Raw genomic sequence first — 27,532 nt, forward strand, 5'->3', positions numbered from 1 at the left:
CCTGTAATCCCAGCTACTCAGGAGGCTGAGGCATGAGAATCACTTGAACCTGGGAGGCAGAGGTTTGCAGTGAGCCAAGATGGTGCCACTGCACTGCAGCCTGGGTGACAGAGTAATATTCTGTCTCAAAAAAAAAAAAAAAAAAAAAGAAAAGAAAATACTTTGTTAAAATGGCACATAAAAAGTCCTTATCTTTTAAAGATGTATTTTGAAATATTTGTGGATAAAGCGATATATCTGAGATTTGCCTTAAAATAATTGAGGGTGGCAGGGAAGTGGGTAGGGGTATAGATGGAAACAAGATTGATCAAGAATTAATCATTGTTGAAGCTGGGTAGTGGTATAGGTGGTTTTGTTTTATCCTGTCTATTTTTATATATGCTTTAAATTTTTCACTGTAATTAACAATTGGAAATAGATTTATAGAGAGATTTAAATTGAGCATGGTGAAATAAAATTTTAAATTCCATTCTAAAAATAATGTATGTGAAATAGTCATGTTTTTTACTTGTCAACAAGATAATTTTGCTTCGTACAAATTTAAAGTAGGCATTCTTGTTATGTTAATATAAAGGTATATTTATGGCTGGGTGAACACAGTCTGTTGTTTAAAACTGAAATCTTATCATTTTCTAAAGCCTTAAGTTGAACGACCATATTGATGGTTCTCATTGTTTCAGGTAGTTCAGCAGCCTTCAGGAGGCAATGAAAAACAAGTGACCACACTTTCACATTCCTCAACATTGACCATTCAGAAATGTGGACAGAAGACGATGCCAGTGAATACTGTAATACCTACCAGTCAGTTTCTTCCAGGTAGATGCTGGTCCATCTTAGTCCCATCATGCTGGGTTAGAACGTAGAGGGGTTTTGTATAACTTTTTTGTTGCTATGTTAAGTGAAGAGAGGCTTGGTCTTTTAAAGTTGGCACTTATTGAAAGAAAACAAAGATAATGATTAGATTTCTCTCCCCTGACAGAGTCTTGCTCTGTTGCCCAGGCTGGAGTACAGTGGCACAATCTCAGCTCAGTGAACGTCCACCTTCTGCGTTTAATCAGTTATCGTGTTCTCAGCCTCTTGAGTAGCTGGGATTACATGCGTGCACCACCACAGCTGGCTAATTTTTGTAGTTTTAGTAGAGACTGGGTTTTACCAGGTTGGCCAAGCTGGTCTCAAACTCCTGATCTCAAGTGGTCGATGCACCAACCTTGGCCTCCCAAAGTGCTGGGATTATAGGCGTGAGCCACTGCGCCCAGCTATGATGACATTTCTTTTTACATACATGTAAACTTTTTAGGGTTATATATTGTTTTGGAATTTAAAAAAAACAGCTATTCATGGTATTCTGTAATTTGATAAAACAATCTATTAGTAAATAAGGACTTATTTAACTTATAAAATTTGCTATAGAATATTTCTTCTTAAAATGTAGTTCTTTCTCTACATACATACTTGTATGCATGTACATGTATACATATGTATGGAAATCAGTCTTACCCAAGTCAGGTAGACTGGGAAATCCGTCTTACCAATGTCAGGTAGAGCTTTATGTATTTTTAAAATACACCAATATAAGCAATGTATTATTAACATGTTTCAGATGCCTTTTACTTCATGGTATTTTTGTAATACTGCTAATTCCATAGACTAGCTAAAAAGAAATGGAAAGATTCTTATTTTATACGATTATTTCTTATTCAGGGAATAAATTCATTGTCATGTTTGAATTTAAGCATAGTTCTAGGGAAACTTGGAATTTTCTTTGATTATTCTATATATATTAAAAACTGTTGTCCTGGATTTTTCCTAATGTGACATGATTGCTTTTTTGTATTCTATTTTTTTCTTGTTTTGTTTTTATAGCTTCCATTCTAAAGCAAATTACTCTGCCTGGAAATAAAATTCTGTCGCTTCAAGCATCTCCTACTCAGAAAAATAAAATAAAAGAGAATGGAACATCATGCTTCCGGTAAGAAAATAAATAGTTAAATTTGGTTTAAGGAAGTAATATTTTTTTAAAAAAGGAGAGATGACAAAATAATACCTTAATAAAATAGATGTACTGATGCCTTTTTACAAAGCTAACAGCATTTTATTGAGTATAATTTATAAACAATAAAGTGCACAACTATTAAATGTATAGCTCAGTGAATTCTGTCAAATATATATACCTGTGTAATCATCATGCCGATCAAGATACTGAACATATTCATCACCTTTATGCAACTTTGAAATCAATTGCCCTTATCCCTTGCCTCTGGCAGCTACTGTTCTTATGTCCATCACGATAGATCATTTTTGTCTATTCTTGAACTTCACATAAAGTTCACATAAAGTTTTACGTTATCATGTACCCTTTTGCATTAGACTTTTAAACTCAGCATGTTTTTTTAGATCATCTGTGTCATTTTGAATATTAGACGAAGGTTTTTTTTTGCATTGCCGAGAAGGATTTTATTTTATGAAATTAAATTTGTTGATCTTTTTTGCTATTGATGAACATTTGGGTGGTTTCCAGTTTTTCTGATGATAATATAATAAAGCTTCATGTACAGAATTTTGCGTGAACATATGCTTTTGCTATCGAGAAATATGACTGATGAGTCATTGGATAAGTGTAAACTTTGGTAAGGAAATTACCAAATTCTTTATCAAAATGGCTGTGTCATTTTGCATTTCTGTCATTGATGATGAGAGTTCCAGTTGCTGTCCAACTTTGTGAGCATTTGGTAATTCTCAGTTCTTTTGATTTTTTTAAATCCATTTTAATAGGTGTATAAGTGGTTATTATTGTGGTTTTAGTTTGCATTTTTCTAATGGCTAAAGATGTTGATCATCTGCTTTTGTGCTTATTTGTTGTTTATATATCTTTGGTGAAGTGTGTGTTTAAATTTTTGGCCCATTTTTGTTTCTTGCATTGGTTTCTTATGATCAAGAGTTTTTAAGAGTTTATATATGTATAAACAAATGTTTTACAAATGTTATTTTTGTATATATATTTTACATACAATATATACAATTTATATACAATAAAATATATATAGTATATATATTTATATATACAAATATATAAAACAAATTTTTATATACATTCCCTTTTACATTTTTATATATACAAATATATGAAAAAATATATACAAACATAACATGTATATATATTTGTATAATATATTTTATATGAATATTTATATTAAAAATATATTTGTGTATATATACAAATATAACATTTGTATATATAGAAATTATGCAGTTAAAGTGGAGGAAGGCAGAGAAAATAGAACATGTACACAATAGTTTTTATATAGGTAATAGATGGGAATTAAAGGATGACGATTAAGAGAAAGGGCAAGCCTGAAACTGGAGATCTTCTGAAACAAAGCATAGGAGAAAATCTTTGTAACCTTGGGTTACACACATTTCTTAGATAACACATGAAAAGAGCGATCTACAAGAGGAAAAATTAATGAACTGAAATTCAGAAAATTAAAAAACTTTTGTTCTGTGAAAGACACTGTCAAGGAAATGAATAAACATGCCACAAGGAAAATATTTCCAAATTGTTTATCTGGCAAACACTTGGATCTTAAATATATATAATATATATTATATATATGTATATATTAATATATATATTAATTGCATAATGTATATGTATTTCAATATAACATTTGTATAAAATTTGTACCTTAATCTTCCTTCCTCATCCCTATGTACATTTTATTTGTAGGTCTACTTTTATATACATATGTTAAAATGTTCACCTTCGGTCTTTTTTTCTGACATGTTCTGTCATCTCTTGGTTGAACTTGAATGAAGTTCATCTGCTGGTAAATTCCTCAGAAAAGGCTCATAGGTGTAGAATTCCCTAAGTTATTAGTCCCTAACGTTTTTGGCACCAGGGAGTGATTTCATGGAAGTCAATTTTTCCACAGACCAGGACTGAGGGGGTGGGGATAGTTTCAAGATGAAACTATTCCACTTCAGATCATCAGGCATTAGATTCTCATAAGGAGCACACAGTCTAGCTCTCTCATATGTGCAGTTCACAGTAGGTTTGTGCTCCTATGAGAATCTAATGCTACCGCTGATCTGACAGGAGGTGGAGCTCAGGCAGTAATGCTTGCTTGTGCACCTCTCACCTCTTCCTGTGCAGTCCAGTTTCTGGGGACCCCTGTCCTAAATTGTTGTATGTTAAAACTATTTTTCAGTGTCTTTGATACTTGAAGGACAGCGTGGCTGGCTGTGAAATCAACACTTTCTGTATTACATTTTTTTTTAAATGTTGCCTCACCATTGTCTTGTTCTTATTTGATCTTTTTGTCTGAAGAACTTCGGGATTTTTTATTTTTGAAATCTCATAGTTTTGCACTAGAATATGTGGTGAAGGGGGTGGTTCCTCAATTCCTGTTCAGCCCTTTCAGTATGTAGATTCCGGTCTTTTGTAATTTTTGGAAAGCGTTCTTGGATTATAGTTTAAATATTAGTTCTTGTTCACGATTTTGTGTGTGTGTGTTTTTTCAGGGACTGTAATAGTATGCATTTTAGTCCTTTTGCCTCTCTTTCATTCCCATTACTTTGTCCCTGACCCTTTTTATACCCTTTATTTATGTCAGTTTTTCCCTTGTTTTTCCACCTTTCTTCAATGCCTCTTTTATTAGAGTTTTGTTTGTATCTGTTTGCCCTGGGAAACCTGTTTGGTCCTTTTTTGTGTTGCACCAGTCTAAATTTTCCCCTTTTGCATTTTCTCCACTTCCAAATGGTGCTTCTCCGTCTCCTTTTTGCCTTTTATTCCTTCCAAGAATCTACACATTTCAATCTGCCAATTTAAATTGCATGTAGTCATGCTTTGATTTATGGGAACACCTTTTTAGCATCTTCTAACTTGGGATGTATTTAGTCTTATGCCCACCACTGGGTCTGCCCTGTCTCTGTTTTCTGCAGTTTTTTTTTTTTTCCATCTCTTTTTGCCTATAGCAAGCCTTGAGGCACGGGGTTGGGGGGCGGGGGTGGGGAGGGGGAGATGAGATTGAGAAAACGAAAAAGTTTGCATGGGATTTGTTGTTTTTTTTCCTTTATAGTTTGGAGTTTGAGTATTCTGGAAGACAGTAATCTAGGCAATCATCATCATATTCCAGTTTAATGATGCGACATAAAGCTAAACCCATGTACCAACTATCACTGTCAGGATACATGGAATATTTTCAATACCCCAGAAAGGTTCCTTTGCACTCCTTATCACCCAGTCCCCACATTACACCTCAGATTCTGGACAACTGTTGATCTGCTTTCTATCACTGTAGATTGGATTTGGATTTGTCCTTCTAGAGTTTTGTGTAAGTGGCATCTGTCAAAGTCAAATTAAAAATGTAGAGATAGGCCGGGCACAATGGCTCATGCCTGTAATCCCAGCACTTTGGGAGGCCGAGGCAGGTGGATCACTTGATGTCAGGAGTTCGAGACCAGCCTGGCTAACATGGTGAAACTCTGTCTCTACTAACAATACAAAAATTAGCAGGCTATGGTGGTGCACGTCTGTAGTCTCAGATACTTGGGATGCTGAGACAGGAGAATCAGTTGAACCCTGGGAGATTGCAGTGAGCTGAGATTGTGCCACTGCACTCCAGAGCGAGACTCTTGTCTCATTTTTTAAAAAAAAATGTAGAAGTGAATCTCTAAATTTAACATTTTATTTGGTAAGAAAGAATTGCAGTTCAAAGCATACACACAGACCAGATAGTCTCTGGTATGTCCGAAGAACAAAGAGAAGGCTGGAGGTTAAAAAAGAGACATGACATGAATTGCTGTTCGAGAAAATTCATTGTCACTGTTAAGGTTCTGGGAAGCTGGTCAGCTCTGATTGACATGTGAAGGTGGCAGGAAAAATAGTTCTAGGGTTGCAACAAGTTGTCTCAGCAGTTGCAGATTAAATTGGTCTCAGGTTACAACAGGCAGTTTCAGCAGCTGGACTCACAGAGAATTACATTTCTAGAGCAATGTTTTGTGCCCTGCTTGCTCCCCCCCCCCGCCGACCGGCTTCTCTACTCTGTTTTAGTTGGTTATGACATGGGTGACCCAATTCATATCATCAATTTTCACACATCATACAGTTCATATTCTTGTGTCTGGCTTCTTTTGCTAGCATAATGTGTTAGATATACAACATGTTGTATGTATCAATAGTTGCATTTTTTATTGCTGGGTAATATTATAGAGGTATATTGCTCTTGTTTGCACTGAATTTTCACTTTATCTATAGATGGATATTTGGGTTTTTTACAGTTTTTGGTAATGATAAATAAAGCTTGCTGGGAACACTTGTGTCTATGTCTTTGTATGGATATAGATTTTCTTTTCTATAAATACATAGGAACAGAATTGCTAAGTCATATGGTAGGTATATAAGCATATGTTTAACTCTATGAGAAGCCACCACACCATTTTCCTAAATGGTTATACCATTTTTCCATTCCCACCAACAAAGTATGAGATTTTGTTCTAGTTGCTTCACATCCTTGCTAACAATTGATACTGCAGTTTTACTTTGTCTCTGCCCCCCCCCAATTTTAGCCATTCTGGTTTGGTATGTAGTTGTAGCTCATTGTGACTTTAATTTACATTTCCTTAGTGACTAATGATGTTGCATGTCCTCACTGCCCATCTATGCAACTTCTTTTGTGAAATATCTGTTCAAATATTTTGACTGTTTGTTTGTTTGTTTATTTATTTGGAGATGAGTCTTGCTCTGTTGCCCAGGCTGCCAGGCTGGAGTTCAGTGGCAGGATCTTGGCTGACTGCAAGCTCCGTCTGCCGGGTTCACGCCATTCTGCCACCTCAGCCTCCCCAGCAGCTGGAACTACAGGCACCCGCCACCACACTCAGCTAATTTTGTTTTTGTATTTTTAGTAGAGACGGGTTTTCACCATGTTAGCCAGGATGGTCTCGATCTCCTGACCTCGTGATCCACCCTTCTCGGCCTCCCGAAGTGTTGGGATTACAGGCGTGAGCCACTGTGCCTGGCCTGTTTTTGTTTTATTTTAAGAAACAAGGTCTTACTCTGTTGCCTAGGCTGGGGTGCAGAGGTGCAATCCTAGCTCACTGCAGCCTCAGACTCCTGAGCTTAAGCGACCCACCTGCCTCAGGCTCTCAAGTAGCTAGGACTACAGGTGTACATTACCATGCCCAAGTAATTTTTTTTTTTTATTTCCATGTTTTGTAGAGACAGGGATTTCACTATGTTTCCCAGGCTGATCTTGAACTCCTGGCCTCATGAGATCCTCCCACCTCAGCCTCCCAAAGTGCTGGGATTACAGGTATGAGCCACCATGCCCAGCCTATTGCCTTTATTTTTTATTTTTTATTTTTTTTAAGACGGAGTTTTCCTCTTGTTGCCCAGCCCGGAGTGCAATGGCGCGATCTTGGGCTCACCGCAACCTCCACCTCCTGGGTTCAAGCGATTCTCCTGTCTCAGCCTCCCGAGTAGCTAGGATTACAGGCATGTGCCACCATGTGCAGCTAATTTTGTATTTTTAGTAGAGACAACGGGGTTTCTCCGTGTTGGTCAGGCTGGTCTCGAACTCCTGACCTCAGGTGATCTGCCTGCCTCGGCCTCCCAAAGTGCTGGGATTATAGGCCTGAGCCACCGTGCCCAGCCTATTTTTTTTTTTTTTTTTAAGACACGGTGCTCTACATGTTCAGAGAAACTTCTCTAGTAAAGAACTATAGAAATGATCCCTGAAAGTGTAGTCTTCCTATTGCCTGTTTTTAAACTGAGTGTTTTTGTCGTGAGCTTTTTCTGCATCTATTTAAGGTGGTCATTGATTTTTCTTATTATTCTAGGATTGTGAATTACACTGATTTTTAAATTTTTGAATGTTCTTGCATTCCTGGGGTATTGGCCTTTTTATTTATTGCTGCATTGATTAATGTTTTGTAAGGGTTTTGTGTTGGTATTTATGAGGGATTTGGTCTATAGTTTTTTGTTCTTACAGTGTGCTTGCCAGGATTTGGTATCTGTGATTATATTGGCTTAAAAAAAAATGAGTAATAAAGTCCTTCCCCCTCCTTTGTTTTGAGCTTTTGTGTAGAATTGACATGATTTCTTCCTTAAATGTATGAATGAATTTACCATTGAAACTAGATAGGTCTGTTGTTTTCTTTGGGAGAATGTTTTTTGACAAAGTCTTTTCATTGATAGATAGAGAGGTATTTAGATTTTCTATTTCATCTTAATGCCCGTTTCATGAAGTTGTATTTTTTTAAAGTTTTTGTACATTTCATCTTGATTTTCAGATTTATCAGCAAGAAATTGTTCCTAATACTTTTCTTTGGAATGTGTATAGATGCTTTAATGGTAGTATAGTGTATGCATTTTTCAAGGATTTTATTTTTGTAGTTGACTTTTTCAGGCATGAAATTGTTAATTTTATTTCTTTATCCTTTTAATGTCTATAAAATATGTAGTCTCCCTCTTTTCATTAGTAGGCTTTTATCAGTTTTGTTAATTTTTTTGTTGTTGAGACAGAGTCTCACTCTGTTGCCCAGGTTAGAGTGCAGTAGCACAATCATGGCTACCGTCACCTCAAACTCCTGGGCTCAAGCCATCTTCCCGGCTCAGCCACATGAGCAGCTGGGACTACAGGTGCGCATCACCGTGCCCGGCTAATTTTTTTTAATTTTTATTTTTTTGTGACGATGAGGTTTCACTATGTTGCCCTTGCTGTTCTTGAACTCTTGGGCCCAAGCAGTCCTCCCGCCTTGGCCTCCCCAAGTGCTGGGATTATAGGCATGAGTCACCATGCCTGTCTTGTTTTCTAATGTAAGCATTTATTATTATTAATGTAAGCATTTAAAATTATACATTTCCTCATTTGTGCTGAGGCTACAAGATAAAAAAAAACAACAACAAAAAATCTTATCAATTTCTCCCTAAATACTGATTTAGCACCCAACTGATAATAGGATTTTTTTTTTTTTTTTTGGCTTTCTATTCATGTCAAGATAGTTTTCTTTTTTTAATTTACTGGTACAAATATTTGGTGCTTTTCTGGAATATTTTGTTTGTTTTCTAATGTAGTTTTGTGATCAGAGAACATATAATTTCAATTTTATTAAATTTATTGAGACTCCTCAGTGTGTCTAATTTTGATTAATATCTCATGAGCACTTGGGAGAAAATATATATTATTCAGTTTGGGGAAGTAGTTTTTTGTTGTCTACATCAGTTTGGTGAAGGTGGGTGACAGTGTTCACATCTTCTATATCCTGGACTTTTATTTTTTGGTTTTAGTTTTCAGACTGTTTCCATCACTTACTTAGAGTGGGTATTAAAATCTCCAATTCTGATTTTTTTTTTCTTTGCTTGTTTTTCCTTTAGTTCTGTCGATTTTTATATTATGTATTTGAAGCTCTGTTATCGGGGCATCTCAAGCCACTAGTCATGTGGCGCATAGACTAGGGAGTGCTTTTAGACCAAAAGACATAATAAACTCACAAATTTTACCCATTATTGTACCCATCATCCAAGGGTTGACTGACCTCTGTTTTCTGCCTGCTTTCATTAAGTCTCCAAATGATTGTCTTTTAAAAACTGTTATTTTGTAATTGTTATTGATCAAGCTATTGTGGTATTACTAGAATCCACGACCATTATTTCTTTTTTAATGGATTATTGTCCTGTGGTATAATTATCTATTTTTGCCTCTATGTTCTTGAACAATTAACTGAAGTTATTTTATTGTGTGCATGTGTGGTTTTCTTTGGTTGTTGTGGTTTTTCTGTTTTTCGCTTTTTTTTTTTTTTTTTTGAGACAGTCTTGCTCTGTTGCCCAGGCTGAAGTACAGTGGCACAATCATAGCTCACTGCAGCCTTGAACTCCTAGGCTCCAGTGATGCTCCTGCCTCAGCCTCCTAAGTAGCTGGGACTACAGGCACATGCCACCATGCCTAGCTAACTTTTTTTTTTTTTTAGTTTTCGTAGAGGTGGGGGTCTTGCTATGTCTCCCAGGCCGGTCTTGAACTCCAGGTCTTGAGTGATCCTCCTGACTCAGCCTTCCAAAGCGCTGGGATTATAGACATGAGCCGCCACACCCTGCCACTTGTGGTTATTTTAAAGTCAAATGCTTAATATTTCCAATGTTTGGGCTACCTGTGACTCTGTTTCTGTTATCTGCCTTTTTAATTCTGTTTCTTTGCTGCACTTGGTAATATCTAATTAAGTTGCAGATCTGTATGAAAAAAATTGGCAAATGCCTCACTTATTTGTAGGATCATGGTCCATTCATCCCTCAAGTTCTGGAAGCCTTGGACCTCAACTTCCTGTCTCTCTCTCCTCATGAGATTGCCTAATGCTCTGTTGGCTTTTCTGCCTCTTAGCAGCTGCTGTCTCTGTGGCTTCTTAGTGTCTTGTTCCACATCAAGAATCAGCATGTGTCCAGAGGAAAAACAACATGGAGAAAATTGGGGTTACTTCAGTGAGGTTGTCTTCTCTCAGGGCTGTCGTCCCTCGAGACCTGGCTCCCTTGGCAGCTCTCTGATGCCTTCAAATAAACTTAAAATTGTTCTGGCTTTATTAGTTTCTTGTCCTCAAAACAATTGTCTGATAGGAGTAATGGTCTGTAACAGAAGCAGAAGTCCTTTTGTAATTCTTTATACTTTTTTATATTACAAATATCTACTAGAGTTAGTGTTTTGCAATCTACTTTCTTTTACAGTATATTTTGATGAGCAGAAATTCTTAATTTTAAAGTTGTTGAATTTGGCAGTTTCTTTTATGATTAATACTTATGCCTTATTTAAGAGATCCTTCTGGAGATCACAAAGATAGTCTCCTATATTGTCTTCTAAAAGGTTTGAAGTTTCATATTAATTTTTTTTTTTTTTTTTGGAGAAATGATCTCTGTCACCTAGGCTGGAGTACATTGAGCGGCACTATCATGCCTCACTGCAACCTCAAATTCCTGGGCTCAAACAAGCCTCCAGAGTAGCTAAGACAACAGGTACACGCCACAACAATCGGCTAGTTTTTAAATTTTTTTGTAGAGATGGGGATCTTGCTTTGTTGTCCAGGCTGGTCTCGAACTGGTGGCCTCAAGTGATCCTCCTGCCTCATCCTCCCAGAGTGCTGGGATTACAGGTGTGAGCCATCATGCTCAGCCTATTTGAATATCTTTTTGTCTTCAAGAGTTAAACTTTGGTTTTTGTTTTTTCCTATGGTTTGGAGGTTTAGGGATCCTAATTCACTTTTCCCCATGTAGGAAACCACTCGTTCCAGCAGCATTATTGAACAATTTGTCCTTCCTTAGTGATCTGTAATGTCTCCTATGTCATATACATATGGGTCTTCTCTTTTTTTTTTATCTTTCTTTTTTGTAAAGGCCTCTAATCAATAGTTATTTTTTATCTCTATTTCATTTTATTGGCTAATTCTAAAATTTCCTATAGCATACAGTTAGCTTACTATAATTTCAAAAGAAGTTTTATATTTGGTAATGCATATTTTCTACCTACTTCTCCTTCTCTTTTATTTCCTTTTCTTCCTCCACTTTCATACTCCCTTCCCCCTCTCTTGATTTCCTTGGCTCTACTTGAGCTTTTGCTATTCCCTATACATTTAACAATCAACTTTTTAAATTCCACCAGTAATCTGTTAGAATTTGAATTGGCATGGCTTGAGTCCATAGGCCCACTGTCTTCCAGCTGATTTATTATAATTTGGATCCTTCTATGAACATGATTTATATCTTCATTATATATACCCTTTTAAATATCTTTCAATAAAGTAGTATAGTTTTATTTATAGAGATTCTGCACGATTTGTTGCATTTATCTGTTAGGTTTATTCCTAGATACCTTATCTTTTTTGTTGGTATTATATTTTTGGTAACTGCCTTTTCTTTTATTAGCATAGAGAAATTCAGGACTTAAAAAAATCATATACCAATAGCTTTGTTACTATTTCTAATAATTTCTAGATGATTTTAGATTATTTATATAGACAGTGTCAAGATTGAGATTAGAATTATAGGTTGACTGTTTTGTCTTTTTGCTTTGAAGATGTTATTCCATTGTTTTTGGGTGTTCATATAAAATATATGTTCACATTTAAAGATAAACATGCAAGGAAGTATCCTTGAGTCAAGCTACAGGGAAACATTAATACATTTGGAATTCCAGTGACTTCAAACATAGGATGATGAAATAGTAAGTGTTAAAAACTAGTATAAAGTTTTGTTTTGTTTCGTTTTGTTTTTTTGAGGCGGAGTCTTGTTCAGTCGCCCAGGCTGGAGTGCGGCGGCACGATCTCGGCTCACTGCAAGCTCCGCCTCCCGGGTTCTCGCCATTCTCCTGCCTCAGCCTCCCGAGTAGACAGGACTACAGGCGCCCGCCACTACGCCCGGCTAGTTTTTTGTATAGTGGAGACGGGTTTTCACCGTGTTAGCCAGGATGGTCTCGATCTCCTGACCTCATGATCCGCCCGTCGCGGCCTCCAAAAGTGCTGGGATTACAGGCGTGAGCCACCGCGCCCGGCCTAGTATAAAGTATTTAAAAATAAAATACGGAATCTCAAAAAGGCGCAAGAAGCAATTTATTTTAAAAAATAACCGCAAATACTTGAAAAAGAACCAAATAAGACTTTTAGAAGTAAAAAACGTAGTCAATAAATCTAGAACTTTGTTGTACAGGTAAATCAGATTAAACCTGAGGGTCTAAACTGAGTTTGCTTTCTTCCAGAGAGGATTTGTGACTGTTTCTAGTAGACCCAAGGATTACTATTGACTTGGAACCACTTTGGTCTTGTTCCAGGGAACTTGACTTACCCAGGAGCCTCAGATACAGTTTTCCCGCTGTAATGAAGAACTAGTGCTAGCCACAGTCATTTGCCCTTGAGGCAATTCTTCCTTTAGGCTATGCTCATTGCTTTCTTTCTTTCTTTTTTTTTCTGAGACGGAGTCTTGCTCTGTCGCCCAGGCTGCAGTGCAGTGGCACAATCTCAGGTCACCGCAAGCTCTGCCTCCCGGGTTCGCACCATTCTCCTGCCTCAGCCTCCCGAGTAGCTGGGACTACTGGTGCCTGCCACCATGCCCAGTTATATTTATTTATTTATTTATTTATTTATTTATTTATTTATTTATTCATTCATTTATTTATGTTTGTATTTTTAGTAGAGATGGGGTTTCATCGTGTTATTCAGGATGGTCTCGATTTCCTGACCTCATGATCCACCCGCCTCAGCCTCCCAAAGTGCTGGGATTACAGGCGTGAGACACCGTGCCCAGCCTCATTGCTTATTTATACTGACACCTTTTTTTGACAGGTCCTGTGAACCAAACAATGGAATGAAAATGTCTTATGCTGTGTAATTGCTCCTCAGTAAATCTAGTCCACTTACTGCCTGAAGCAAAAATGTCACTGTTAGTATTTTCTTTGGGAAATTTCTGACTTGTTACTTTCGCTTATTTATCTGTTGACTACTTATTGCTTTCCAGACTTATGTACATATGCTGTACATATTAATTCTATGTAGTAGTTCTTTGATGTATATATTGTAAGTATTTTTCTCCTAGTTTTTTGTTTAACTTGGAAATTTGTGTTTAGTGTTTCATATATGGAAATTTTAAATTACAGTATAAAGTTTAGCAGTCTCTTTGTGGCTTTTGAATTCTAATGTATCCTTTCGTATTATGAGCCCAGAATGATGTGCTTCTGTATCTTCTTCTAAGATATCTGTATGCACTTACCTCAAATATAGATATGTACCTTTACATCTTCAATAATTCTTGATTTTGTTTTTGTAAATGTGTGAGACAGAGATTAAATTTTCCTCAAATGAATTGTCTCAGCAGTAGTAAAGAGTTCATCATCTTTACCTTTCTTGTTTGTAATGCCACCTTTATCTTATAGTAAATTCTCATTTATAAAAGGGAAAATTTCATTTTAGTGATACGTTTTTGTGTTATTTTATTTTATTTTTTGAGAAATTTTTTGAGATACAGTTTCAATTCCATTTTATTTTTTGAGATACAGTTTCACTCTGTTGCCCAGGCTGTGGCACGATCTTGGCTCACCACAACCTACACCTGCCGGATTCAAGCAATTCTCGTGCCTCAGCTTCTCGAGTAGCTGGAACTACAGGTGTGCGCCACCACGCCCGGCTTATTTTTTTATTTTTAGTAGAGACGGGGTTTTGCCATATTGGCCAGGCCGGTCTCAAACTCCCGACCTCAGGTGATCCACCTGCCTTGGCCTCCCAAATATTTGTTTTATTTTGATGTTACTATTTTGGTGTTTTCGATTGTTATAACATCTTTATTTATTTTTCTAGCCCATAGTTAAAATAAGTCCTTTTTGTATATTCCTTTTTATCGAAGGTATTTTAATTTTGCTCCTTATTTTTCTCTTGTGCATGAATTTTAGAATCAGCATGAATTTTAGAGTCAGCATGGCAGTTCCATGAAGTTTGTATTGAATTGTGTGATTAGGTTAATTTGGGTGGTGGGGTCGAGAATTGGCTTAAACATTTTTCTTTTTATGATACAGAAGATTACCATCTGAAATTTTTTTTTAATTTAGTATTTGTTAGAATTTGGTAAGGTTGTAGGTAACAGAAAAACTGAAAAGCCATTGCATAAGCAAGTTATCTTTCATATTCAGAAAAACTGAATTGCAAGGATCACAGTCTGTGGTGTTGGGGATCCGTGCTCCTTGTTTACCTCCTTTCTGTTCTTCAGACACACTAGTCATCGTCCCACTGTACAGTTTTATTTATTTCTTATTTTCTTTAATGTTTTTAATGTTTAATTTGTGGGGGTACATAGGTGTATATTAATGGGGTACATGAGATTTTGATAAAACCCACTGTACAGTTTTCTATGTGGTATGCACTGAAAGCTGTCCCTCGGTCTTCATATGACATGGTCTTTCATATTTCAAATCTGCCTCCTTAGAGAGGTAAATTTTGCTTGACCAACCACTATAAAGTAGCTTCCAGTCATACCTGCTGTCTTGAGGTACTTATCTAAAATTATTTTGTTCATTCATTTGTTTACCCTTTGCCTCCGTGTATTTCCCACTTCTTAATTGTCTATGAAAGCTTACAATAATGATTGTTTACCACAGTATGTATACCAAGTGTTTGGAACAATGCCTGTTTCATAATAATCACTCAAATATTTGTTGAAATGGTGAATTTTGAAAAAGGAGTATTTATAATCTCAGCTATTTCTTAGATATTTTTGTACAAAGATGCACTTTTCATTTTTGTACAGTACTTTCTAGTAATTCACAATCACACATGGCTTTATATATATCTTTTTATAGTGTTTTTTTAAATTTAATTTTGCTTCCATGGATACTTACTATCACTTCAGTTATTTATTTATTGTTTTTGAGACGGAGTCTCACTCTTTCTCCCAGGCTGGAGTGCAGTGGCATGATCTCGGCTCACTGCAAGCTCCGCGTCCTGGGTTCAGGCCATTCTCCTGCCTCAGCCTCCTAAATATCTGGGACTACAGGCACCCGTCACCACGCCCGGCTAGTTTTTTATGTATTTTTTAGTAGAGACGGAGTTTCACAGTGTTAACCAGGATGGTCTCGATCTCCTGACCTCGTGATCCACCTGCCTCAGCCTCCCAAAGTGCTGGGATTACAGGCGTGAGCCACTGTGCCCGTCCCTACTTCAGTTACTTTTTAAATGAAAGTGATAATAGACCCTAGATGTTGGCTCTTTTGTTAAATAAGAAGAAATAGTAGTGAATAGTATTAGCTCTTATCTTGACCAAACTGTGTGATATTTAATAATATAGAATGATATTTTCATAGTTTTTCAAAACTGTTTTGTTAACTTATACTTTTTGGGGGGATTCATTTGTGACTTTTTCTGCTAAGAAGATTCTGTTTTCTATTCTGTCAGTATAGCTGGGGCGAATATGGGAAGCTGTATTGTGCTTAAACACCAGAGGGTGCCAGAGATTCATGTCGTTTCCATCATACTTCAGAATCAGAAGTGGCAAACAGGATAGTCCCTCTGCATGTTTGCATAACTGTATTTCAACTGAAGATGTGATGATAATAAGGAATTAATATCAATATTTTTATGTGATAATTTATTTTAAGTCCTTATATTTTAGAGATACATAATAAAATACTTATGGATAATATGTATATATTATATCTGGTAGTGAAGGTGTTCTAACAACTAGGGGCTTTAGTGTGATTTTTATTACTTTAGAAAGACACTCTTGGAAAATAATATAGGACCAGATTATGTGCTATTTGCATAGATGATATTACTCTACCAATTTTAATGTCCATTTTTTCCCTACTACAGGAATTAGATTCTCTAGTGTATATTAACTTATTTTAACTTTCATCATATATAATTCATTGTTTCATGTGTTACGAGTCTGTTTGTCCTTGTGTGTGCTCACGCCTGTAATCCCAGCACTTTGGGAGGCTGAGGTGGGAAGATCACCTGAGGTTAGGAGTTCGAGACCAGCCTGACCAACATGGCGAAACTCCAGGTCTACTAAAATTACAAAAATGAGCTAGGTGTGGTGGTGCACCTGTGGTCCCAGCTACTTGGGAGGCTGAGGCAGGGAGAACTCGGGTGGCAGAGGTTGCAGTGAGCCGAGATGGAGCCATTGCACTCCAGCCAAAAACAAACAAAACAAACAAACAAAAAACCCCAAAATTAGCTGGGCATAGTGGCGCATGCCTGTAATGCCAGCTACTTGGGAGGCTGAGGCAGGAGAATCACCTGAGCTCTGGGAGTGAAGGCTGCAGAAAGCTGAGATTGCACCACTGGACTCCATCCTGGGTGTCTTAATAAAAAAGAGAGAAAAAAAGAAATGAGGTTGTTGAACAAAACTTACATCTATTACCATGAGTTTGACAGCTTTCCAGTAGTTATATTTTCTGATCTGATTGGTCGAGATACATGTAATTTTGGATTATGTATTAGAATCTAAATTTGGAAGAACTGTATAACTCAGTGAACCAGTATTTTCCATATTACCAATGAATGATGTTGCACAGCCATGCCTGAGTAACAGATCCCATTCAAAATGCAGGAGGACCAGTGGATTTTAAAAAGATTTGTAAAAATAGAAGGTAGTACCACTATTGTTCTATTTTTAAATTTTGGTATGTTAATTTGCATTAAAGTATGTTATTTATGGTAATACATATTTGTTATTTTTTTTTTTTTGAGACAGAGTCTTGCTTTGTTGCCCAGGCTGGAGTGCAGTGGCACCATCTCGGCTCACTGCAAGCTCCGCCTCCTGGTTTCACGCCATTCTCCCGCCTTAGCCTCCGAGTAGCTGGGACTACAGGCACGCACCACCATGCCCGGCTAATTTTTGGTATTTTTAGTAGAGACGGGGTTTCACCGTGTTAGCCAGGATGGTCTTGATCTCCTGACCTCGTGATCCGCCCGCCTCGGCCTCCCAAAGTGCTGGGATTGCAGGTGTGAGCCACCGCGCCCGGCATATTTGTTATTTTTTAATTAATAAATAATACCAGTTTTTAGTTTCTGATGCAGTTTTAGTTTCTAATACAGTTTTCATACAAAATTACATGAGAGGGTCATTTTCACTCCCATTTTACAGATAGGGGCTCGATGAATAGAGGTGGGAAGAAACTTGTCCATGGTCATCCTATTAGTAATTTTTATTTATTTATTTATTTATTTTTTGAAATCAAGTCTCACTCTGTAGCCCAGGCTGGAGTGCAGTGGCATGATCTCAGTTCACTGCAACCTCTGCCTCCCGGGTTCAAGCAATTCTCCTGCCTCAGCCTCCCAAGTAGCTGGGACTAGAGGCATGCAACCACGCCCAGCTCATTTTTGTATATTTAGTAGAAACGGGGTTTCACCATATTGGCCAGGTTGGTGCTGAACCCCTGACCTCAGGAGACCCGCCCACCTCGGGCTCCCAAAGTGCTGGGATTACAGGTGTGAACCACTGCACCCAGCCATCCTATTATTAATGGTCAGAACAGGGCCTGAAACCTTGACCTCTTTAGAATCAGTATTCTTAATTTTTATAACGCAGTATTTTTCTTAGTTTGGTCCTTAGACCATTTGTATCATGATCATCTAAGTGTGCCTGATAGAAAACTCCAAATCCCTGGTATCCATCATGGGCCTACCAAATGAGAATCTTGTGTACTGTGTGGATGTGTGTTTGACATTGAGACCTGCATTTTAAATATACTTTCTAGGTGTTTCCTAAAAACACTGTTGTTTGAGAAGTACCGCAGTATGCTACGCTACATTTGAGTTAATAAGAAGAGAGGGAAATTCTCATGAGAAAAACAACTTTAAGCATAGAAGAAGGAATAAGCAGCATATTGTGTGAATTTACTGACTCACTGGTAGAGAGGCTGTGCTTGAGAGAGGTGAAAAAAGAATATTGAAGGCAAACTTATTTTATTACAGATTTAGTAATCTAAGGAAATAACTAGATCTTAAAATAAATTTTTTTGTGTGTATATATATATACACACACACATCTTTCTTTTTTTTGAGACAGAGTCTTGCTCTGTCGCCCAGGCTGGAGTGCAGTGGTGTGATCTCAGCTCACTGCAAGCTCTGCCTCCCGAGTTCATGCCATTCTCCTGCCTCAGCCTCCCGAGTAGCTGGGACTATAGGCGCCCGCCACCACGCCCAACTAATTTTTTGTATTTTTAGTAGAGACGGGGTTTCACCACATGAGCCAGAATGGTCTCAATCTCCTGACCTTGTGATCCGCCCTCCTCGGCCTCCCAAAGTGGTGGGATTACAGGCGTGAGCCACAACGCCCAGCCGTTTTGTTTATATTTTAAAAACTCATTTATTTGACTAGGTAATGTGAACATTTTACACAAAATTTATAAGGTACATAAAGGTATGCAATGGGAAAAGTAAGGGTTCCCCTCACTTCTTTATCCCCCTATTACCCAGGTTCCCAGCCTAGAGCCAACCAGTTACCACTTTTTTTTAGTTTCTTATGTATTGTTCTAAGTATAGTATTTTTTTTCCCTTGGGTCCAGTATACTTTATTGGTGGTACAGGAGAAGATGGAGCCCCCTAGATATAGTATTCAACACAGATGGTAATATATAATACATACATAATATTTCGTTTTTTTTTAAACCACTTAATAGTAATCTCGGAGATTGTCTCATCAGTACACATTCACTGTGATTTTGATATTTTTAACAAAGTTCCATAATGATGGACATTTGGGTTGTTTCCATCGTTTCATAAGTGGAATGAATGGTAGAGTACACTGGAGACAGCTGATGGACTTTTAACCATCTTGGATGAAAAGAAAGATGTCTGTTTTCATTTTTTTTTTTTTTTGGAGACGGAGTCTTGCTCTGCCGCCCAGGCTGGAGTGCAGTGGCCGGCTCTCAGCTCACTGCAAGCTCCGCCTCCCGGGTTCACGCCATTCTCCTGTCTCAGCCTCCCGAGTAGCTGGGACTACAGGCGCCCGCCTCGTCGCCCGGCTAGTTTTTTGTATTTTTTAGTAGAGACGGGGTTTCACCGTATTAGCCAGGATGGTCTCGATCTCCTGACCTCGTGATCCGCCCGTCTCGGCCTCCCAAAGTGCTGGGATTACAGGCTTGAGCCACCGCGCCCGGCCTGTTTTCATTTCTTTGTCTTTCATTGCAGAGGATTTATGGACGACTTGGTGTAACTCCAAATGCCTCTTGGTGTTTCTCATTTGCCAGAATGAGAGAGGGAAAGTTGGGACCTAGAAGACAAAGTTACTTCTGATTCATCCATCTGTTATTAAATATACATTGGTGGTTAGAGACACTATAATTACTTTCAAATGCTTACAGGGAAAGATAGCCATTCTTCACTTCTCTTGATTGGATGAATTAAGTAAAGTAATGCCGTTAGTTACAAGGAGAGACCTCTAATTTTTTTTGTCTCTGAAACCTCTCTCTCCCTCCTCCCCCACCTCAAACACACACACAAAACCTAAAACCTCTAACTTTTTTTTTCTATTAGAGATGAAGATGACATCAATGATGTGACTTCTATGGCAGGGGTCAACCTTAATGAAGAAAATGCCTGCATCTTAGCAACAAACTCTGAATTGGTTGGCACACTCATTCAGTCATGTAAAGATGAACCATTTCTTTTTATTGGAGCTCTACAGAAGAGAATTTTAGACATCGGTAAGTATAGAGTTATGATTACTGACCTGATAGACATGTCTGTTTGAGGGAAAATATTATCAAAAGAGACAATCTGGGTTGGTTGTCCTGGAACTCTGAGACTTAAATAAGATTCTAGAAATCAAGATTTCATGGGCTTTACAGAAAGAAGTAGTTTATTTAAAAAATTATTAATATAACATGGTTTTGGGTTTGGTTAACATTTTACTCATATTTCTTAATGGAGGAATAGTTGAATGTATTTTTGCATGAATATATAATATAGTATACTATTTTTTTCCCATCCTATTCCTTCCATAGTTGGACTTTTGGCATATATGTGTACTAATGCACACTTATGTTACATGTTTGTGTTTATGAAATACAGAGACATCCAAAGAAAGTAACTCCCTTTCCCTTTTCTTAACCGTGAAATTTAAACCCATTCTTACTTTAAAAGAACTAGATTAGAGTCTTAGGGTCCTCTCTAGGGTCAGGAGTAGTTGTTAGATGGCTGCAGTGTGAAAGAAAATGTAAGAAAACACGACCAAACACAGTGTCTCATGCCTGTAATCCTAGCACTTTCGGAGGCCAAGGTGGGCGGATCACCTGAGGTCAGGAGTTCGAGAGTAGCCTGGCCAACATGGTGAAACCTTGTCTCTACTAAAAATACAGAAAATTAGCCAGGTGTGGTGGGGTGCTCCTGTAGTCTCAGCTACTCAGGAGGCTGAGGCACGAGAATCACTTGAACCCAGGAGGCGTCTTCACCTATGTCAAATTTTGGGGGCCAGTACTAATGAACTTCAAATATACTTAAGTAAGACCTTTATATTTTATAATGAAGGCTTGATACAAAAATGTGAAGGTTTCTGATTTTTATAGACCTATGGTATATTTAAGAACTACAAAGTTCATTATTACTACAATTTTTAGGTCTACTTCACAGGTAGTCAGTAAATAAATATTTTAGCTACTGTATGCTATATAAGTGACCAGGGTTTTCTTCTTTTTTTTTTTCTCAAGATGGAGTCTCATTCTTGTCACCCAGGCTGGAGTGCAGTGGCACCATCTTGGCTTACTGCAACCTCTGCTTCCCAGGTTCAAGTGATTCTCCTGCCTCAGCCTCTTGAGTAGCTGGGATTACAGGTGCCCACCACCATGCCCAGCTAATTTTGGAATTTTTAGTAGAGACAGGGTTTTGCCATGTTAGCCAGCCTGGTCTTGAGCTCCTCACTTCAGGTGATCCACCCGTCTCCCAAAGTGCTGGGATTACAGGGTTGAGCCACCATGCCTGGCCTACATTTCTAATTTAAATCGTGAATACATTATTATGAAAAACTAGAGCTTTCAAGCCCAGAAGAGCTGATTGTAAAATGTGTTTGTTTTCTCTTTGCTTGTTTCCCTCCCTCCCTGTCTTCCTTCATTCCTTCACTTCTTCCATTTTCTTCTTTGCATATGTATTTTGTATTACATAGAAACCAGTTCCTTAATTTGGCAACAAGTCTCATCTCTAAACCTTCCTGTGATGGCTTGGGAAATCTATTGGTAGCTTAACTCCTTATTGCCATATAATTATCTAGTGCTTTGGTGAAATATAAATAGATACTTAGTTTTATCAGTTACCCTCCCTTCCAACTTTTTTTTTTTTTTTTTTTTAAGACTGAGTTTCGTTCTTGTTGCCCAGGCTGCAGTGCAGTGGCGCAATCTTGGCTCACTGTAACCTCTGCCTCCCGGGTTCAAGCAATTCTCCTGCCTCAGCCTCCCGAGTAGCTGGGATTACAGGCGCCCACTACCATGCCTGGCTAATTTTTTGTATTTTTAGTAGAGATGGGGTTTCACCATTTTGCCAGGCTGGTCTTGAACTCCTGATGTCAGGTCATCCAAAATGCTGGCCTCCCAAAATGCTGGAATTACAGTCATGAGCCACTGTGCCCAGCCTCCTTCCAAATTTTATTTCCAGTTTGGTTTAAACCTTGATTATAAAATAGAAAATTTTTTGGCATTAAAAGCATTTTTGATCACTTAGGACAGGGATAAGCAACTTTTTCCTTCAAAGGGCAGATAATATTTGCCACTTATGTAGGTTATATGGTTTCTGTCACAATTGCTCAATTAGGCTGTCATAGTACAAAAGCAGCCATAGACAATATGTAAACAAATGGACACAGTTATCGTCTTAGTCATGTTGGACTGCTGTAACAAAATACCATAAATTGGATGGCTTAAACAGCAAATGTTTATTTCTCATAGTTCTGGAGGTTGGCCATTTGAGATCAGGGTGCTAGCACGGTTGGATTCTTGGTGAAGGCCTTCTTTCTGCTATTCAGACAGCCATCTTGCTATGTTTTCACGTGGCAGAAGGATAACTAGCTAACTCTCTGGTCTCTTCTTAGGGTGAAGGCAGTACTTTTATGACCTAATTGTCTCCCAAAGGTGCCAACTCCAAATACCATCTCACTGGCATTAGAGCTTCAACATGAATGATTTTTGGGGAGATGCAAACATTTAGTCCATGCAACTGTATCCCCATAAAACTTCACTTACAAAGAGTGAACAGATTTAGCCTGTTAGCCATAGTTTGGTGACCTCTAATTTAACACAATAAGGGAATAACTATTTGCATTTTTACTTCTTTTTTAAAAAAAAAAAAATTATTTTTGGGATGTGGTCTTGCTCTGTTGCCCAGGCTGGAGTGCAGTGGTGCTGTCATAGCTCACTGCAGCCCCAACTTTCCAGGCTCAAGTGATCCTCCTGCCTCAACCTTTTGAAGTAGCTGGGACTACAGGCGCGCACTACTAAATCTGGCTAATTTTTGTATTTTTCTGTAGAGACAGGGTCTCACTATGTTGCCCAGGTTGATCTTGAACTCCTGGGCTTAAATCATTTTCAGTTCTTAGTGATGAAGTACAAACTTGTCAAATAATATGGAAAACTTCAAGAATTCTTACTTCTGAATTGTCTAAGCCTTTTTTTTTTCTTTTTAAAGTAAGGTCATAGAGTGAATGCAGTTACATATTTCTAGGGACGTTTTCCATTTGTAATAAAATTCCATCCTTGTAGAATGGTTCAGAACCAAGGCTATTTCTTAAAAATAGAAATTACAAATTTGCCCAAAGATTTTGTTTTTGGAAAAAGGATTTTTCTATTTGAATAATGTTAACAGATAAAATGGCAGTGTTTTTTTTTTTTTTTTCCAATTACCTAAATTAAATTGCATAGACATTCAGTAAAATCACATAACCGGTGTTCAAGCACCAACTAGATCTTAATCAGTTTTGTTGATTTTGTTAAAAAGGGTGTTTGTTTTAAAATGGGAATTTTTCTACAGTATTTTACTTTGTAATTTTTAAGTTGTATTTTATTACCAATTTAATGAAGACATTACAACATTTGCTTGTTCCCTAAACGCTGGAATTGTTTAATCTCAGCACTTGTTTATTTCTAATATTTAAAAGATATGTATATTTTTATGTTGGATGAATTACCTCTGTTTTATGAGTACATATGAAATTATTTTCAGAGGTTCCTCTTCAAACACTAAGGTGCCTTGTACCTATAATCCCAGCACTTTGGGAGGCTGAGGCAGGAGGATTGCTTGAGCCCAGAAGCTAGAGACCAGCCTGGGCAACATAGTGAGACTCAATCTCTTCAAAAACCTAAAGAAATTAGCTAGGCCTGTTGGCACATGCCTGTGCTTCTAGCTACTCAGCAGGCTGAGGTGGGAGGATTGCTTGAGCCTGGAAGGTCGAAGTTGCGGTGGGCTGTGATTGTTCCACTGCATTCCAGCCTGGTTGACAGAGTGAGACCCTGTCTCAAAATAATAATAATAGACCGGGTGCGGTGGCTTACACCTGTAATCCCAGCACTTTGGGAAGCTGAGATGGGCAGATCACTTGAGATCAGGAGTTTGAGACTAGCCTGGCCAACATGGTGAAACCCCAACTCTACTAAAAATACAAAAAAAAAAAAAAAAAAATCAGCCAGGTGTGGTGGCGCATACCTGTAAGTAATCCCAGCTACATGGGAGACTGAGGAAGGAGAGTTGCTTGAACCTGGGAGGCAGAGGTTGCAGTGAGCGGAGATTGCACCAATGCACTCCAGCCTGGATGACAGAGGAAGACTCCATCTCAAAACATAAAAAAATAAAAAATAATAATAATAATATAAAAAATAAAATTGTGCTTTTTCTTTTATAGAAGGCCCCACTATTTGTTTATGCTGAGGGTTTTATTTTAATTTTTATTTTTTTCGAGACGCAGTTTTGCTCATGTTGCCCAGGCTGGAGTGCAATGGTGTGATCTTGGCTCACTTCAACTTCTGCCTCCCAGGTACAAGCGATTCTCCTGTCTCAGCCTCCCGTGTAGCTCGGATTACAGGCATGCACCACCATGTCCAGCTATTTTTTTTGTATTTAGTAGAGATGGGGTTTCACCATGTTAATCAGGCTAGTCTCGAACTCCTGACCTCAGGTGATCCACCTGCCTTGCCCTCCCAAAGTGCTGGGGTTATAGGCGTGTGCCACCATGCCCGGCCATGCTGAGGGTTTTATTAAAGTAGAGTTGACTTTGTAGAATATTTTTCCCTGCCTGAATCTGAGATTAGAGAGGAATTCAGCTTTGTTACAAGTAATGACTTACATTTTGAAGGGCTGGTTTAGGAGAAGTTGATTAATTTTGTATCTTCCTATTTGCTTTCATTATATAATATCACAGAATGTATTTGAGTTGTTGACTTTTAATTCAAGCATTTTTTTCTGTAGTTCACCCTTTGATGAGAATATAAGAGTATATTTCAGATAAATTAAAATAAAAAATCAAACTATAATATTTTAAAAATTCATGTGTATATGTTGAAAACAATCACAGCAGTGCTTTTTTAAAAGCCCATTTAAAACAGATTACCTAATTGCCTGTATCTTTAGATTTAGGCCTTTGTTGATACAAGTGGTTTCACTGGGCTGAGAAGTACTATTTAAATACTGATAAGGTTGATTTATAAATGAACTTCTGACTCTGAGTATGTGGTCCAAATTGTTTTCCTGAAACTTTCTTGCTAGTTAGCAGAAGGAAGAAGTTTGGTTTATTCATGGAAAGGAAATCTAGTGAGAGAGAAGTTATTCAGATAGGTAGGTGAAACGATGAGGTTTTGAACCCATTTGAACTTGTAAATTGACTACTAAGTGAATATATCAGAACATCAGTTAGTGCAAAGTAAACATGATTGGTAATAGACAAAAGGAATATAGATATGTCTTGTAGACAAGACATTAACAGAGACTCAAAATCTGAATTCATTTAAATAAATGTCATAAATTGTTAACAGTGTCAAACAGGGCGAAATGTAATTTTCTATTTTTTTAATTACTAAAATTAACAGAATATGGTACTAATTTCTGCAGTTACCATTTTCCTCCCTGAACAGTAGACTTGATTTGTGTTCTTATTAACTTTGTCCTATAAATGACCTTGCAAGGAGAATGATTCTAGAGGCTAAGTGAAACAATGTCTATATTTTCTGAGGCTTCAGGCTAGGTTTTATTAATGTAATGTCTAAGATCTTTGAAGTTGTGACTTTACTAGGAAAATCATAATCTCCAAACCTTTATTCATAATGGGTATGACTTCCAGGGGGAACAGAATACCTGCTGTGCTAATTATTTCAATTATCAGCCACTACTAAAATACGTAATGGATTTTCTCTGCTTCCGTAGGTAAAAAGCATGACATTACAGAACTTAACTCTGATGCTGTGAACTTGATCTCCCATGCAACACAGGAACGACTACGAGGCCTTCTAGAAAAACTGACTGCAATTGCTCAGCATCGAATGACTACTTACAAGGTAAAGGAAATCGTTAAAGAAGTATAAACTCTCGAGTGTTATAGGTAGTCTTTTGGGTGTGGATTGATATTCTAAACACATTTTTAAAGAAATGGTTGAGACTTGTATTTCGTATTAGTAGAAAAATCAAAGTCTCATTCTTGTCTTATTTAGATATGCTTACATGACAAATACAATTAAAATGGAGTTCAGAATGATATTAAAAGCTTCTATGTCACTGTAGATTGAAATATGTATCTGTTCTGCCCGAGGCTTCTCTTTCTTAAGCTTTTGATGGGGAAGGAAAGACACGTTAGAATGGAAAACTGGCTACTTGTGTTCTCTTTAGTGTTCTGCACTCTCCTAGCATTCCTGTTCCTTTTTTTTTTTTTGCCTTTCAGTTTTGCAGAGATTTATTTATTTTAAAATAAATTTTATTGTATGTATTAATATTTAAGGTATACAACATGTTATAAGATACACATATATAGTAAAATTATTACTATTTAGTTGAACAAATCAACATTTTCATTATCTCAAATATACCCATTTTCTCCCCTGTGGCAAGAGCAGCTATAATGTACTCATTTAGCAGAAATCCTGAAAACAATATATTACTAACTATAGTCCTTATGTTCTACATTAGATGTTTCCACTTGTTCATCCTCTGTTCCTTTTAATAAGTTAAATGATTGCATTGAGTGCTCATATTGATGCTACTTAGTGTTATTGGCTACTTTTATTAAAAAAACTAAATGCAGGAATAGCTTGTATCCCTAGTGGCAGGAACCAAATTACTTGCTGTTATCAAGGTAAAAGCACTTCATGTAGTTTTGGAGGAGGGCGAATATATTGGGTGATTAGGGATGAAAAGAGAAGGTAACCTGAAATGAAAATAAATAAATAAATAAGATAACTGTTTCCCTTTTTTCAAGAAATGTTTGTAGCTAGATTTTGAACAAGATGGTATGTAGGTAACCTTAAGAGATTTTGAATTTGAAAGAATGGTCATTGCCATGATATCCTGGTCAAAGGTTAAAGGAAACTAGGAAATTGTCAGCTACTATACCACCAGTAAGTTCCCTGGAGGAATCATATTATTATTATTTTTTCCTTTCTGTTTCATTTAGAATGTTAGAAAAACTACATATGATTGCTGAGGTCCTCACTTGCATAAATCTTTGTGAAAATTTGCTGGACTGACTTAGGAATATGTGATCAACAGGATAAAAAGCTATGACAAAAACAAAACAATATCAGTATTTTATAATTCCTAGAAACACACAAAAATAAAGATTAATTTTGTGTTTCTAGGAATTTTTTCATTTCGCCTAGGTTATCTAATTTGTTGGCATGGGACTGTTTATAATACTCTCTTGTAACCTTTTATTTCTGTAAGGTCAATGGTAATGATCTCCCTTACATTACTGATTTTTGTTATTTGCATCTTCTCTCTTTTTCTTCTTTGCTAGTAAAGCGAATGGTGTGTTGATTTTGTTGAGCTTTTCAAAGAAGCAACTTGTGGTTTTATTAATTTTCTCTTTTGTTTATCTGTTTTCAATTTCATT

The 27,532-nt window shown here is 37.3% G+C and overlaps 1 protein-coding gene and 1 pseudogene across 2 annotated transcripts in view; one reads left to right on the top strand and one right to left on the bottom strand.

The window, feature by feature from the left end:
* Nucleotides 1-27,532, top strand: part of TAF4B (TATA-box binding protein associated factor 4b) — a 157,040-nt gene that overhangs the window by 60,947 nt on the left and 68,561 nt on the right. For both annotated transcript variants that reach the window (XM_030926197.1, XM_010380747.2), the window contains exons 8-11: nucleotides 681-816; nucleotides 1,864-1,969; nucleotides 19,996-20,165; nucleotides 25,855-25,985. In XM_030926197.1, coding sequence (XP_030782057.1) covers nucleotides 681-816; nucleotides 1,864-1,969; nucleotides 19,996-20,165; nucleotides 25,855-25,985 — 543 coding nt within the window. The remainder of the gene's footprint in view (nucleotides 1-680; nucleotides 817-1,863; nucleotides 1,970-19,995; nucleotides 20,166-25,854; nucleotides 25,986-27,532) is intronic.
* On the bottom strand, nucleotides 7,674-7,747 carry LOC115895597 (annotated as a pseudogene).

This window comes from Rhinopithecus roxellana, chromosome 21 (assembly GCF_007565055.1).
Source record: "Rhinopithecus roxellana isolate Shanxi Qingling chromosome 21, ASM756505v1, whole genome shotgun sequence".
Classification (NCBI taxonomy): Eukaryota; Metazoa; Chordata; class Mammalia; order Primates; family Cercopithecidae; genus Rhinopithecus; species Rhinopithecus roxellana.